Source organism: Prionailurus bengalensis, chromosome B3, assembly GCF_016509475.1.
Source record: "Prionailurus bengalensis isolate Pbe53 chromosome B3, Fcat_Pben_1.1_paternal_pri, whole genome shotgun sequence".
Classification (NCBI taxonomy): domain Eukaryota; kingdom Metazoa; phylum Chordata; class Mammalia; order Carnivora; family Felidae; genus Prionailurus; species Prionailurus bengalensis.
The window spans coordinates 52545303-52562562 of NC_057355.1; the positions used below are offsets into that span (position 1 = coordinate 52545303).

Consider the following 17260-nt stretch of genomic DNA (forward strand, 5'->3'; position numbering starts at 1 on the left):
ATTTTCTACATAAGAGATCTTGTCATGTGCAAATATAGTTTCACCTCTTTTGCAATTTGGATGTTTTTATTTCTTTTTCTTGCCTAATTGCCGCAGCTACAACTTTCTGTACAATGTTGTATCCAAGTGGTAAGAATGGATACGCTAGTCGGAAGAAAGCATCCGTGCCATCACAATTACATATATTAGCTGTGGGTTTTTGTAGATGCCCTTTTTCAGGTTGAGAAAATTCCCTTTTATCCCTAGTTTGTTGAGTAGTTTTATCACGAAAGGGTGTTGGATTTTGTCAAATGTCTTTTCTCCATCAATTAAAATGCTCACTTTTGGGGGCACCTGGGTGGCTCAGTTGGTTAAGCATCTGACTTTGGCTTAGGTCATGATCGCATGGTGTGTTGGTTCTAGCCCCACATAGGGCTCTGTGCTCACAGCTCAGGGCCTGGAGCCTGCTTTGGATTCTCCGTCTCCTCTCTCTCTCTCTGCCTCTCCCTCGCCTGTGCTCTCTCTCAAAAATAAACAAACATTTTTTAAAAATGCTCACCTTTCTTGGGGTGCCTGGGTGGCTTAGTTGGTTGAGCATCTGACTCTTGATTTCTGCTCAGGTCATGATCCCAGGGTTGTGGGATTAAGCCCCATGTTGGGCTCTGTGCTGAGCCTGCTTAAGATATTCTCTCTCCCGCTCTCTCCCGCTCTCTCCCGCTCTCTCCCGCTCTCTCCCGCTCTCTCCCGCTCTCTCCCGCTCTCTCCCGCTCTCTCCCGCTCTCTCCCGCTCTCTCCCGCTCTCTCCCGCTGTCTCCCCTTCTCTCCTTCTGCCGGTCTCTCCCCTGCTTGGGCTTGCTCCTTCTTTCTCTCTAAAATTAAAAAAAAAAAAAAAATGCTTACTTTGCTTTATTTGGTTAATATGGTCACAATAATCTTGAACCACCATTTATTCCTAGGATAGCTCCCACTTTGTCATATCCTTTTAATATGCTGTTGGGTTCAGTTTGCTAGTATTTTGTTTAGTATTTTTGCATTTGTATTCATAAGGCTTATTGGTCTGTAGTTTTCTTTATTCATGACATCTTTGGTTTTGGTATCAGGATAATGCTGGCCTCATAGAATGGATTAGGAACTGTTCCCTTTGCTTCAAAGAGTTTGAGAAGAATAAGCATTAATTCTTTAAACATTTGATAGGATTCATGAGTGAAGCCATCTTCTGGTCCTGGGTGTTTGTTGGTTTTGTTTTGTTTTGTTTTAATTTTTCTAATATTTATTTTTGAGACAGAGATAGAGTGTGAGTGGGGAAGGGGTAGAGAGAGAGGGAGACACAGAATCCGCAGCAGGCTCCAGGTTCTGAGCTGTCAGCACAGAGCCCAATGTGGGGCTCAAACTCACAAACTGTGAAATCATGACCTGAGCCAAAGTCGGACGCTCAACTGAATGAGCCACCCAGGCGCCCCTGTTGGATTTATTTTTTATTTTTTCCCCAGTAAGCTCTATGCTCATCATGGGGCTTGAACTCACGACTTTGAGATCAAGATTCAGACACTCTACCTACTGAGCCAGCCAGGCTCCCCTGAGATTTCTCTTTTTTTTTTTTAATTTTTTAAAAAATGTTTATTTCTGAGAGAGAGAGGCAGAGTATGAGCAGGGGAGGGACAGAGAGAGAGAGGGAAACACAGAATCTGAAGCAGGCTCCAAGCTCTGAGCTGTCAGCACAGAACCCAGTGTGGGGCTCAAACTCATGAACTGCCAGATCATGACCTGAGCCCAAATTGGATGTTTGAGCCACCCAGATGTCCCGAGATTTCTCTTTTTTTAATGTAGGTGTTTACAGCTACAGATTTCCCTTTCAGCACTGCTTTCTCTACATCCCTTACCTTTTGGCATCCTGTATTTTCATTTTCATTCATCGGAAAATATTTGTAATTTCCTTTGTGATTTCTTCTTTGAGCCCGTGATTGTTTGAGTGCATTGTTTAATATCCACTTGTGAATTTTCGAGATTTGCCTCTGTTACTGAATTCATTTTCATTCCATTGTTGTCAGTAAAGATACTTCACATGTTTTCAACCTTCTTAAATGTACTGAAATTTGTTTTGGATCGTAACATATGCTCTAACCTGGAGAATGTTCAGTGTGCACTTGGGAAGAATGATGGTAGTGGAGTGTTCTATTGATGTCTATATGTGTGGTTGGTTTATAGTATTATTTAAGTTCTCTGTTTCCTCATTGATCTTCTGCCTAGTTCTGGCTGTTATTGTAAGTGGACTATTGAAGTTTCCAACTGTTGTTTTTGGACTATTTCTCCCTTCAGTTCTGTCAGTTTTTGTTTTTAGGTGCATATATGTTTACAACTATTATATCTTCATGTCAGATGGGCCCTTTTATTTCATAATGTCCTTTTTTATCTTGTAACAATTTTGTCTTAAGATTTATTTTGTTTAATATTAGTATAACCACCATAGCTTTCTTTTCGTTACTATTTACATGGAGTATCTTTTTCCATCCTTTCACTTTCAACCTATTTGAGTATGCAGTTGCCGATGCATAGGGGCACTTGTACCCCAATGTTTATAGCGGCACTTTCAACAATAGCCGAATTATGGAAAGAGCCTAAATGTCCATCAACTGATGAATTGATAAAGAAGATGTGGTTTATACAATGGAATACTACTTGTCAATGAGAAAGAATGAAATACGGCCTTTTGTAGCAACGTGGATGGAACTGGAGAGTGTTATGCTAAGTGAAATAAGTCATACAGGGAAAGACAGATACCATATGTTTTCACTCTTATGTGGATCCTGAGAAACTTAACAGAAGACCATGGGGGAGGGGGGGGGGAAGTTACAGAGAGGGAAGGAGGCAAACCATAAGAGACTCTTAAAAACTGAGAATAAACTGAGGGTTGATGGGGGGGTGGGAGGGAAGGGAAAGTGGGTGATAGGCATTGAGGAGGGCACCTGTTGGGATGAGCACTGGGTGTTGTATAGAAACCAATTTGATAATAAATTTCATATTAAAAAAATAATAAAGTGAGACTCTTACAGATAATTTGCAAAAAAGTAAAAAATTAAACAAATAGAAATTCATTTTGCCAACTCCTGCCTTTTCATTGGAGAAGTTAATCATTTCTGTTTAAAATAATTATTGATAAGGAAGCACTTTTGCCATTTTGCTATTTGTTTTCTATATGTCATATTTTTTTTGTTCCTCAATTCGTATATTGTTCTCCCCCCCCTTTTAAAAAGTTTTTACTTATTTATTTTGAGAGGGGAGGGAGGGGCAGAGAGAGGGAGACAGAGGATCCAAAGCAGGCTCCACGCCATCAGTGTAGAGCCTGATGTGGGGCTCAGTCCCAGAAACTGTGAGACCATGACCTGAGCCAAAATCAAGATTGGAGGCTTACCTGACTGAGCCGCCCAGGTGCCCAGTCTCTTTTTTTAAGACTGATTTTCTTTTAGGGTACTATTGATTTCCTTCTTGTTTATTTTTCTGTATAGTTTTTAGTTTTTTTCTTAGCGGTTATTCTGGTGATTACAGTTAACATCTTGAATTATAATAATCTAGTTTGGATTAATATCAACTTAATTTTAGCAGTACAGGAACATTTTTTTCTACATAGTTCATCCTTTCTTGCCTTTGTTGTTATTGTCACAAATTACATCTTTATACATTGACTTCCCAGTGATGTGGTTTTATAATTACTGTTTTATGTTACTGTGTTTGAAATCTAATCAAGAAAGGAGTTCCTAGAAATACATTGATGTTAACTTTTATAATTACCTATTTAGTTTCCTTATTCTTTATTTCCTCACGTGGATTCAAACTGCTATCATTTCATTTAAGCTGGACAGGCTTCGTTTAGGAGGCAGGCCTAGTAGCAATAAACTCTGTTTTTGTTTGTCTGGGAATGTCTCAGTTTTGCCAGTTTGTTTTTTATTGATGTGAAATTCATATAAAATTAACCATTTTTAAAATTTTTTTTTAAGTTTATTTATTTTGAGAGACAGAGGGAGAGTGCAGGTGGGGGAGGGGCAGAGAGACAGAGGGGTACAGAGGATCCAAAGAGTTCAGTGTGGGGCTCAAACTCATGAACTGTTAGATCATGACCCGAACCTAAGTCAGAAGCTTAACTGACTGAACCACCCAGGTGCCCCTAAAATTAATGGTTTTAAAGTGAGCAATTGGGTATTTAGCACCTTTACAATGTTTCCATCTTTTGGCTGTTTGAGTAGTGCTGCTATGAACTGTATTTAAGTTTATTTATTTTTGAGAAAGAGCGAGCAAGTGCACAAGTTGGGGAGGGATAGGGAGAGGGGGCAGAAGATCCAAAGCAGGCTCTAGGCTCAGCTGTAGGTGCAGGGCCGGATGATGCCGGCACTCAAACTCACAAACCATGTGATCATGACCTGACCTGAAGTCAGGCACTTACTGACTGAGCCACCCAGGTGCCCCTGCTATGAACATTTGTGTACAAGTATTTGAATGCCTGTTTTCAATTCTTTTGAGTATATACATAGGGGTGGAATTGCTGAGTCATAAGGTAATTCTTTGTTTAACTTTTGAGGAATTACACCATTTTCCAGAGAGACCAGACCATTTTACATTACTACCAGCAATATTCGAGGGTTTCATTTTTTTTCACATCCTCAGTAACACTTATTGTACATTTTTCTTTTTTTTTAATGTAGCCATCTCTGTTGGTGTCAAGTGGTATCTCATGTGAATTCAATTTGCATTTCCTAATGGCTAATGATGTGGAATAGACTTCTCATGTGCTCATTGGCCATTGGTATGTATAACTTTGGACAAATGTCATTTCAAGTCCTTTGTCCACTTTTTAATTGTGTAGTCTTTTTGTTGAGTAGTAAACATTGTTTATGTATCTGGATATCTGGGTACTAGACACTTAGCAGATACATGGTTTGCAAATATTTTGTCCTATTCTTTTTGTTTTTTCAGTTTCTTGATAATGTCTTTTGTATAGAAGTTTTTCTTTTTGAAGAAGTCTGATTTGTGTATTTTTTTCTTCTGTCACTTCTATCATGCTTTCATTCTGAAGTCTAGTTTTGCTGGGAATATAATTCTTGGTTGACAGTCTTTGTTCCAGTATTTTGGATATGTTAACCCACTGCCTTCTCGTTTCCATGGTTTCTGACAAATCATTGTTATCGAGAATTCCTTGTGTGGAACAAATTGCTTCTCTTGCTACTTTCAGCATTCTTTTTTTTTTTTTTGCCTTTGTCTTTAACTGTTTGATAATGCCGTGTGTAGGTGTGGATCTCTAATTTTATCCTATTTGGCATTCACTAAGTTTCTTGAATGTCTTTGATCACATTTGGGATGTGTTTGACCATTATGTCTTCAAATAATCTTTCCCCTTTCTTCTTCTGGGACTCCCATTATGTATATGTTGGTACACTTGATGGTATCCCACAAATCTTTTAGATTTTATTTTTCTTAATTTTTTTCTCTTCTGTTCCTCACTTAATCTTCATTGACTTCTTCTAAAGTTTACTGATTCTGCCTTCTTCCTGCTTACATCTGTTCTTTAGCTCCCTAATGAATTTTCACTTCATTTATTGTATTTTTCAACTCCAGAATTTCTTTTTGGCTCTTTTTAAATAATATGTTTTAAAAAAAAATCTGTCTTTTTATTGATACTCTCTATTTGGTAAAACATCATTTTCATTGTCTGGGCTTCTTCTGGGATAGTATTTCTAGCCTTTTTTCATACATATGGGCCATACTTCCTTGGTTCTTTGTATTTCTTTATAGTTTTTTGTTGATAACTTGTCATTTTGAGTATTATAATGTGGTAACTCAAGAAATTAAATTCTCTCCCTTCCTCAGGATTTGTTGTTGCTGTTTGTTGCAGTAGTTATTGTTTAGTGATTCTTTTGAACTAGTTTAGTAAAGCCCACAATCTTTGTTGTGTGTGGCCACTAAAATCTCTGCCCTTTAACATAGTGGTCAGCTTGTGATTAGACAGAGATATCCTTAAATGCCTAGAACCAAAAACAAAATAAGACAAAAAAAAAAACCTCCCAGTCTTTGCAGTTGGGTCTCTGTGTTGGGCAGGCTTTCAACTCTCAACCCGGCAGTTTACAACCTGTTTTTGCCTTCATCTTTTGCTTTAAGCACAGAACCTGAAGGTCAACTGGAAGTGAGAGCTTAGTACCCTCTAAATTCTTTACTGGGCATGTGCACAGCCCTGGGCAAGTATGTGGCCTTCCAGATCTCTAGGAATATGTGAGAGCTTGTAAAAGCCCTTACTCCCTGAATGATGTAATTCTCCAGCCTTTCCTCTTAATTACTTGCCCCAAAGCTTCTTAGTTAATTACTTGCCACAACTACTATCCATTATCCCAGGCAGTGGCAACTAATACATTTGCCTGTAAATGTTTTTGGCAAACATTCCCAGGTAGCTGCCTTTGAGAGACTTCTAAGTGAGATAAAGTCAGCCCTTTGAGCCAGTCCAGTGATCCACCAGGCAGATCAAAACTAACAACCATGATTCTTTGTGAATGAGGTCCCTTCTGCTCCTTCTAGTAGTGGTCCACGTACCAGAAATTTGGGCTATCTTTAAGGCATTATTGAGCTGGGGAGTTGGGGTTGGAGTGGAGCAACAGGATAAATTAAAACATCACAAAGTTTTATTGGAGTTCACCTGTTTTTTCTTGTTAAGCATTCCCCTGGTTGCTGCAGCTTTTGGTTAGTTTCCTGAGTAGAGAGAAAATTGATTCCAATGGTTTTTGACATGTTTTCTCATTCCTTTTATGAGGGGATTGACTTTTGGTGCTCTTTACCTTGCCTTTTTCACTGACATCATTCTGTGTTTATATGATCTCATAGATTCGGATTCTGGATCAGACTCGGATTCTGATCAAGAGAATGTTGCTTCTGGCAGTAATGCCTCTGGAAGTGAAAGTGAGCAAGATGAAAGAGGTGATTCAGGAAAGCCAAGTAATAAGGAACTGTTTGGAGATGACAGTGAGGATGAGGGAGCTTCACATCACAGTGGGAGTGATAATCACTCTGAAAGATCAGACAATAGGTCAGAAGCTTCTGAGCGTTCTGACCATGAAGACAATGACCCCTCAGATGTAGATCAGCACAGTGGATCAGAAGCTCATAATGATGATGAAGATGAAGGTCATAGATCAGATGGAGGGAGCCATCATTCAGAAGCAGAAGGTTCTGAAAAAGCACATTCAGATGATGAAAAATGGGACAGAGAAGATAAAAGCGACCAGTCAGATGATGAAAAGATACAAAATTCCGATGATGAAGAGAGGGCACAAGGATCTGATGAAGATAAGCTGCAGAATTCTGATGATGATGAGAAAATGCAAAACACAGATGATGAGGACAGGCCTCAGCTTTCAGATGATGAGAGACAACTGTCAGAAGAGGAGAAGGCTAATTCTGATGATGAACGGCCAGCAGCTTCTGATAATGATGATGAGAAACAGAATTCTGATGATGAAGAACGGCCACAGATGTCTGATGAGGAGAAAATGCAAAATTCTGATGATGAAAGGCCACAGGCCTCAGATGAAGAACACAGGCATTCAGATGATGAAGAGGAACAGGACCAGAAATCAGGTAATGCATTTATGAGAACCAAAATGGTTTAGTAGAAGTGTCCATATACAGCAGTGGTGCAGTATCCATGCCCACCTTTAGTACCTGTTTTTCTCTTCTGTTCCTCCATTTCAGCCCTTTCTAAGTATACGTTTTGCTTTAAATTTTCCCCCCTAATAATCCATTTATTTTTATCTACCATCATTTGTTAATTGATGATAGATCAAGAAAAAAAAGAGGACAGTCTTCAGGAAAGATATATGGTGCTTAAGTAGCTAGGTAATGAATGGAGTTGGTTCCATTTCTGTGGGTAACTGAGAAGCATGCCTCAGGTGAGAATAGATTTGCCTGGGGAAAAAAAGCAATGCCATTGAAAATCTCCATAGGGTAGTTGTACTGACTTGTAAATCTCATACTCCAGCTCAAGGTTTTTGAGATCCAAAATTTGATCATCCAGAGGTAATTAGGCTCCAAAGAGTTCATTCAAACTAGTCACTTATACTGATAGTATAAGAAACTAATTTGTAAACATTGAATTGCAAAATTATTGATTTTGAGAGGATCAGTTATTTCTCTCTTGTCATTGTATACTTGCCGTTGGGGAAAATCGACATTGGATACCAAATGGTAAGATCAGGAGGTTGCCTGGGGAGTATAACATCCAGAAGATGAAAACGTGGCTGGATGATCTCAGTGAGCTATGGTAGCTTGACACATGCATCCTCTAGAGAGATGTGCTTGGGTCAGAATACTTATTTCTTAAAGCTGCAGGAAACACATAGCCTAACTTTGGCTACTGACTCCCTTTTATAATAGTTATGTACACTGTTCTTCTCAAGTTAACACATTCTTCATATAGAATATTGAAATTTGGAGATCTTGTTTCTTTGCATTGTAAAAGTCACCTTGGTTAGGTTAGAATTCTTAAGTAATACCTAGATTGTTTCATTTCCATAGGTGATTGATTATACTCACATATTGATCCTGTCATCTTAGCTTAGATATGGGGGAGAGGGCCTTTAATCCTCTAATACATACTCACAGGATAGCATTCAAGACCACATTTTGGCATTATTTAGGAGGAGGCCAAAGAATTTCGAGAGATGGATAAAGGTCTGTCTAGACTACAGGACTGCGATAAGTATTCAATAACTAGTTTTGGGTAGAGTTATTTGTACTCGTAGCAGAATCATTAAAGTTCATGCATTACTTCCCCAATAATAGCAGACTAACCTAAGGCTAGGGTTATGGTGGGGAATCTTATAGCTGGTTATTCTGCTTAACTCTTACCTAGATCGACGTGGTTTTCTTCAAGTTGACAATTAGGGAAATAGTTGTACCATCCAGAGATAGTGACATACAGTTGACTCTTGAACAACATGGGTTTGAACTCTGTGAGTCTCCTTATATGCAAGTTTTTCATTAAATATAGTACATTATTATGAATGTATTTTATGATTTTCTTAATATTTTCTTTTTTCTAGCTTTGTTGTAAGAATACAGAGTGTGTAACATACCAAATATGTGTTAACTCTTTATGTTGTCAGGAATGCTTCCAGTCAACAATAGGGTATCAGTAGTTGTTTGGGGGGAGTCAGACATTATTTGTGGATTTTTGACTGTGTTGTGGGGGGGGGGGGGCAGTGTCCCTAACCTCCATGTTGTTCAACTGTATTTGTCTCTTCCATTGATTGCAATGTATTTGCCTCTGTTTTTCTTTTTTGTAATGAGTCCTATATAAATTTGGTCATGTTTCAGTACCACTTTTTTCATTCTATCAGGTTTTTCTGCTTATAGAAAATAATGTTCCTTGAATTAATTTTATTTTTAAATTAACTACAGTTTGTATGTGTATGTACAGTTCTAGTAGTGTTAACACATAAATATCTTTGTGTAACCTCCCACAGTCAGGACGCAGAACAGTTCTGTTAACCTAAAAAACTCCCTCATTCTGTCCCTTTTGTAGTCACATCCTTTCTCCACCACTGTCCCCTGACAATTACTGATCTGTTTTCTCACTGCACTTTTGTCTTTGGGAGAATGTCATTAGTAAAATGGAATCAGATGTAGTATGTAGCCTTTTTTCTTTAATTTAGACTTCTTTCACCTAGCAGGATGCATTTGAGATTTATCTAAATTGTTAACATGTATCAGTAGTTCATTCTTATTTATTACTGAGTAGTTTTCCATTGTATGGGTACACCACAGTTTGTTTATCCCCAGTGTTGCTTTTAAAGCACAGAATTCAAAGTTAAGATATGACTATGATTATGAAGAACTTCTAATTCTACCCTTACAGAATCTGCAAGGGGCAGTGACAGTGAAGATGAAGTTTTACGGATGAAACGCAAGAATGCAATTGCCTCTGATTCAGAAGCAGATAGTGACACTGAGGTACCAAAAGGTATTCCAGTTACTTCTTTTACATATATATATTTCTGTCTCTCTCTCTTCATTTAACTGTAGTGCACTGTCGACTCTGGACATTTACCCCAGACTGCAAGATCCATGGAAAAGAGTGTGGATACACTTAGTGTACACAGGGAAGTTGTACAGATATGAGAAATCATTTATGCTTAATCAGTTGGAGAAGAACCTGTTGCTGCTGCTTTTTTTCTTCTTTTTTTTTTTAACCTAAGCTCTATGCCCAGCGTGGGGCTTGAACACATGACCCTGAGATCAAGCATCGCATGCTCTACTGATAGAGCCAACCCCACCCCTCTGCTTCTTCATTTATAGTTAGATAAATCTGTTGTTAGGAGGCTGAGGCTCTGATTGAGGTGGCAACGTCCATTTCTTTAGTTTGAATACTGATAGTTTCAGGACAACTTGTTCTTAATTCCTTAGCAGGTTAATAACACAAGAAGGACTTGATTCTTTAAAGCTATGGGTTAGATGAAGAAGTCATAAAAACCCAGGATTAAGTAAGGTAGGTTTGTTAAAAGGATGAAAGATCTGCCTGTTCATCTCTATGGGTGACTGTTTCAAATGGCAGATTGCTGTACAACACAGATGTTAGTGTAAAAGTTTCCACAAACATAAATTTGATAGTTTCATTACACACAACCATTGTGCTGAATGGTAATTAGGCATTAATGTTAAATACCTTATGTAAATTATTGTAAGTAACACTATAAGTAAAGCAAATAGAGGGTCAACTAGAGAGAAAAGGAGAGAGCTGGCAGAACAAGAAGTTGTGGGATTTACTTAAAGATCTTTGGATCTGTAGCTAGTGGTTATGTGCCTGGACTTTGGAATCAGATGATCCAAGTTAGAATCTCTGTGGCTCCACTTTCCAGCTGTATGAAGTTTGGTCAAATCAGTTATTTACTACCCTTCAGTTTTCTGATCTGTAAAAGGGAGATGATGCTAGCTGTCTTAGAGGGTTGGTATCAGAATTCGATACATTCATTCTTTTATTTAGCTCGGTTGTTTATTGAGAACCTGTGTACTAGTACTGTTCTGTGTGCTGGGAATGTAGCAATGATCAACATTCTGGTAGGGTCAGGGTAGGTTAGGGAGACTGATAATCACACGAAGTAAATTAAACATACACTATGTCAGATGGTGTTAAGAACTAGGAAGAAAATGAATCAGAAGGGACATGAGTTGGGTGGTATTTCATTTTGATTTTATCATACAGATGAACTTGGCAGAACCTGGACCTTCCTTGCCTCCCCCCCCCCCCCTTTTTTTTTTTTAATTTTAATTGTTATGGCTTTATTTTTTTAGAGCTATTGGTGTTTTAGAGCAGTTTAAGATTCACTCTGGAATTGGGGGAAGATACAGAGATTTCCCACATACCTCCTGCCCTCACACATGCATAATCTACCTCATTATCAGCATCCCCCACCAGAGCGGTACATGTATTACAGTTGGTGAACCTACACTGATACGTCATTATCCAAAGCCCATAGTTTATATTATGGTTCACTCTGGTTCACTCTTGGTGTTGTACATTTTGTGTGTTTGGACAAATGTGAGTGACCTGTATCCATCATTATGGTATCATATCGAGGAGTTAGTTTCACTGTCCTAAAACCCCTCATGTTCTACCTATTCATCTCTCCTTGCACCTAACGTCTGGCAATTGCTGATCTTTTTATTGATTCCATAGTTTTGCCTTTTCCAGAATGTTATATAATTGGAGTTATATAGAACATAGCCTTTTCTGATTGGCTTCTTTTACTTAGTAATGTGCATTTCCTCCATGTCTTTTATGGCTTGACCGCTTACTTTTTTTTTTTTTTTAGGACTGAGTAATATTCCTTTGGATGTATCAGTTTATCCATTCACCTACTGGAGGACATCTTGGTTACTTCCAAGTTTTGGCAAATATGAATAAAGCTGCTGTAAACATTTGTTTGCAGGTTTTAGTGTGGACATAAGTTTGCAACTCCTTTGGGTAAATACCAAGGAGCATGATTGTTAGAGCATATGGTGAGAGTTTGTTTAGCTTTCTAAGAAACTGCCAGGCTGTCTTCTAAAGTAGCTGTCACATTTGCATTCCTGTGAACGATGATTAAGAGTTCCTGTTGCTCCACATTTTTGCCAGCATTTAGTGTTGTCAGTGTTCTGGATTGGGGCCATTCTAGTGTGTTGCCTCTCCTTTTTTTCAGGGATTTTTTTCTCTCCTTTGTCTCAGTAGCTCTCTCATGGTTTTATTGTAGACTATATCATTGCCAATGATTGTAACTGCTCTATAATCTCAGTTTCAAGCAGTCTACTTTCTGACTACCCTCCTATCTTTCTTTCACCCCCTCCTCTACCTTTTGTTTATTGGCTTATTACAGATTATTGTTGTTGTTTTACCAAACTTACCTGAAGTTCTGCCTCTGATGAGAGGGGCCTGGATAGACAGGGACCTGCATTTTTAAAACTTGAGGGACTGTGTAGAGAATAGGCCTGTATTGAGGGCTTGATCCCCAAAGGTGAGTATCTAGACTGTAGGAGGACATTTGGGCTCCTGGAGAATAAAGGAAAACAGAAGAACAGGTTGCAGAAAATGAAGGGAAAATAAATGTTTCCTCTACAGCCTTGCCTTTCCCTGAATTTGCCCCCTTCCCCCTCCATAGGTACTCTGGTCACATCTTTGAGAGCCAGGTTCAGAGTTGTGTTTGTGTAGTTTCCTGGTGCCTGGTCCAGAAACCTTGGGACTATGTGGAAGGGATAACTTTGAAGAACTTTTGTAATGTATATTAATACTGTGAATTTTTCCTCTATATTACAGATAACAGTGGAACCATGGATCTATTTGGAGGTGCAGATGATATATCTTCAGGAAGTGATGGTGAAGATAAACCACCTACTCCAGGACAGCCTATTGTAAGTAAAATTGCCAGGGTGAACTGTGCCCTTATTGAAGGTTAAGTAAATGTTTCAGAGATTAAGGTTCTCTTTTATGCCGAGAAGAGGAAGTTGCTAACTCTTTTGCAATATAAAAGTACAATGAACAGATGACTTTCTTAGTTATGCAGGGAACACATGTTTATAAAGGGGAGTAGGAGTAACCACCCTGGTACATTCATCCGTGGGAATGCCATTCAGCAATGAAAAGGTTGAAGTATTGATACACACAAGAACTTGGATGAAAGTCCAGGGTATGCAGTGTGAGAAAAAGCCAATCCCAAAAAGTTACGCACTCTATGATTCCACTTACATAGTATTCTTGAAATGACAAACTTACAGAAATGGAGGAGAGCTTAGTGGTTGCCTGAGATTTAGAAGGGATGAGGGTAAGGACAAAAGTGGATGTAGCTATAAAAAGGTGATATGAATCTTTGTAATGATGGAAATGTTCTGTATTGATTATATCAAGGTCAATCTCCTGGTTGCCATATAGTTTTTACAAAGTGTTACCACGGGGGAAACTGGATATAAACAAAAAGTAAGTAAGTGCCTCGCATGAGGTTGGTGCCATGCTGTAAGAGAGGAGACTGCAGCGATCTGTGACTGGAAAAACTGATTTAAATGTCTTTCTTGTTCATGCCAAGAAGTGTGTACTGTTGATAATCTTCTCTCATTTTAATTGAAAGAGCGACTCCTGTTGGTGAATACGTGGAAGACAGATTTATCACAAAAGTTTTTTTTTTTTTTTTTTTAAAGACATCTTTTCTTACATTGATGCTTCCGAACTGATCTTGTTTCCCTTGCAGTTTTTGGTGGGGGCTGGATGGGTAGGGATGGGGACTGAGGGCTGTTTTAGCTCCAGAGTCCCAATACCCTTCTTGTCTACCTAAGTCATTAAAGTGTGGAAGTTGAGCTAGACTAGACCATTTCTAACGTTCTATCAAGCTCTAAAATTCTGTTTCTTTTACTAGGATGAAAATGGATTGCCTCAGGATCAACAGGAGGAGGAGCCAATTCCTGAGACCAGAATAGAAGTAGAAATACCCAAAGTAAACACTGATTTAGGAAATGACTTGTATTTTGTTAAACTGCCCAACTTTCTCAGTGTAGAGCCCAGGTAAGGGGATCAGTTAAAAGCGTTTCTTAAAAAAAAAAAAGAAAGAAAGAAAGAAAAAAGGCGTTTCTAGATGTTGGATAGAAATATGTGGAATGTTGATATTTTTCTGATTTTACATTAGTTGGCTAATCACAAAATGGAATATCGATCATGTGTCTCTGAAAAAATAAGCGTATCTTGTGATAGAAAAAGTATGGACTGATGTTAAAGGAGACTTTTAATGTTTGTAATTGTTTTTAGCAGTTGATACGTTCTTATGAGTTAATAGAAATTGCAAGCCTTGGGGTGTTTTTCAACTAGTGCAGCCCTGAAAAAGCTGAAATTGGGAGTGGTGGAATGTGCTAGAGATACTAAACGTGTCCACTTTAGCTGCCATTGTGGATGTAGAAAAACTAATGGTTTGGGACAGTTAAACAGTGTTGATGGATATTATTCACTAAGTAACATATAAGCTTGGTTCATTTTTTTTTCCCTAGTAAAATGATGTAGAAAGCTAGAGCAGGTATGCCCTGTTCTTTGGAAGACATATAAAAGTAAAGAATATTTTGAATATTTAGCCTTGCTTTTCAAGCAGTATGTATTAGCACCAAATTTCAAGAAGGGGCATAATTTGAATACTTCCTTGAAATTGAACATGAAGATATTTATTTGACCATTATGATTTTTAATTATATTATGATTTTTAGTATAATGGAGTATGTTAATAGAGATGTTATTAGATAGCTGTAATGTTCCTTATAAAATATAATTAATAACTTATTTTAAAAACAATTTGTAGACCTTTTGATCCTCAGTATTACGAAGATGAATTTGAAGATGAGGAAATGCTAGACGAAGAAGGTCGAACCAGGTTAAAATTAAAGGTACTTTTCCATGTTTTACTCATTTAGTTTTTCCTTTTCTAAAGTAAAACCTGGGATATTCACTTGAGACTTGAGCTTTTCAGAATAATTTATGTTTTTCTTTTCATAAATAAATTGTCTTTTCAGAATATTTTTAGGAAGGAAATATATAGCTTTTTCTCTGTAAAGGTGGCACTTTTCCATCATTGTTTTCACTCTTGTATGTTTTTGATGCTTAAATTAATTAGCTTCTTCCTTCAAAGTAAGTAGCATTGTGGTTTGGTGGTTAGAATGACTACCTCCATATGTACTGTGGGTTAAGTTCTAGCAACGTCCTGCAGGAGGATGTCCTTCAGGCTCTTTGATCTATGGATAAATAAATCATATACAAAAAGAATTTATTGCTAATACCTTCTGGTTACTCTTGTTGACTATTAGGAGAGATTTTTATTATGCTACATTCCTATTAATGTTTCTCTTTGATATACTTTGTCTCTCCACGGAGGGCCTCTAATCTTTAATCAAGGAGGGTGTAGTTTAAGCAGATCCTTTAAAATTTTTTTTTTTTCAACGTTTATTTATTTTTGGGACAGAGAGAGACAGAGCATGAACGGGGGAGGGGCAGAGAGAGAGGGAGACACAGAATCCGAAACAGGCTCCAGGCTCTGAGCCATCAGCCCAGAGCCTGATGCGGGGCTCGAACTCCCGGACTGCGAGATCGTGACCTGGCTGAAGTCGGACGCTTAACCGACTCCGCCACCCAGGCGCCCCTAAGCAGATCCTTTAAAGTTGAGTTGTACCAAAGAATTAGAAGCAGTTGAACTTACAGTACTGTCACTGGAGCTATCCTTTTTTAATTCATAAATCCAAAAGATTGCCTATGTAAATACCTCATTTTTCAGTGGATATTGCATATGCTGTTTGAATGGTAAGTGGCAGTCCGGCATTCTTAGAATTCAGGGGCTGAATTTTTTACAATAATTCCATCTCTTCAAGTGTGATAAATCTACAAGCATCTAAAGAACCTTATACAAGTTATTTCTATCCAAAATGCATGGACTTCCAGAGCTTTTCACTGAGATTTCACCAGTCCTTTTTTTTTTTTTTTTTTTTTTTAATTCCTTCCTCTTAATGGAAATATAAATCAAATGAGAAAATGGAAATAGACACCAATAACTTGCTCCGGGTCGTACAATTAATAGGTATAGTTTTTAGACTGTTATTTATTTACTTACTTTGCTGTCCTTTTTCTTGCCTCTTCCCTTCCCCCATTAGCTCATCTGTTAATATTTTTCCTTTGAGATTGTGTATCTATTGATATAAGGTTAGGACTATGAATTTTTCATGCTTGTTTTAGTGCCTCTAACATTATTTTACCACTTCTCGTTATTTCTCATCATTTATATAAATTAATGTGGTAGTTTGTGATTAACTCCTTATTGATTTTTTGCATTTCCCCTTCTATTAGGGTACAGCAAATATCAATATATCTATTTTCAGGCCATAGAGTGTCAGACTCCAGTATAGGCATCAAAGATTATAAATGAGTATTTTACTCTAAAACTTTGAGGCTTAGAGTACAAAAGGTTGGTGTGTAACTATTTTTTTAATGGTGTGTGATGGAAAATAACCCTGGATGCTTTCTTTTTTGCTACATTATTTTTTCAAATATTTATTCAAATTTCAGTTAACATATAGTGCAATATTGGTTTTAGGAGTAGAATTCAGTGATTCATCATTTACAAATAACACCCAGTGCTTGTCACAAGTGCCCTCCATCACCCATCTAGCTCATCCGTCACCCCCCTCCCACCATCAACCCTCAGTTTGTTCGCTGTCTTATTTATTTAAATTATCTTTAAATCCAATTTAGCATATAGTATAATAATTTCAGGAATAGAATATAGTGATTGATCATTACATATAATACCCAGGACTCATATCAACAAGTGCCAAGTGCCCTCATTAATGCCCATCACCCATTTAGCCTGTCCCCCCACCCAGTACTCCTCCAGCAACCCTTAGTCCTATTTAAGAGTCTCTTATAGTTCACCTCCCTCCCTCTTTTTATCTTATTTTTCCTTCCCTTCCCCTGTGTTCATCTGTTTTGTTTCTTAAATTCCACATATGAGTGAAATCATATCATATTTGGGGCACCTGGGTGGCTTAGTCAGTTAAGTGGCAGACTCCAGTTCAGGTCATGATCTTGCGGTTTGTGGGTTCAAACCCCACATTGGGCTCTGTGCTGACAGCTCAGAGTCTGGAGCCTGCTTCAGATTCTGTGTCTCCCTCTGTCTCTGCCCCTCCCTCTCTCGTGCTCTGTCTCTCTCCCTCTCTCTCTCAAAAAAAAATAAAAATTAAAAAAAAAGGGTAAGACTCATAT

General features: G+C 38.1%; 1 protein-coding gene across 2 annotated transcripts in view; it reads left to right on the top strand.

Annotated features, from left to right (window-relative positions):
• LEO1 (LEO1 homolog, Paf1/RNA polymerase II complex component) overlaps positions 1–17260 on the top strand; it is a 66290-nt gene that overhangs the window by 28932 nt on the left and 20098 nt on the right. For both annotated transcript variants that reach the window (XM_043555416.1, XM_043555417.1), the window contains 5 exons: positions 6838–7590; positions 9869–9973; positions 12800–12894; positions 13890–14035; positions 14814–14898. In XM_043555416.1, the coding sequence (XP_043411351.1) occupies positions 6838–7590; positions 9869–9973; positions 12800–12894; positions 13890–14035; positions 14814–14898 (1184 nt within the window). The remainder of the gene's footprint in view (positions 1–6837; positions 7591–9868; positions 9974–12799; positions 12895–13889; positions 14036–14813; positions 14899–17260) is intronic.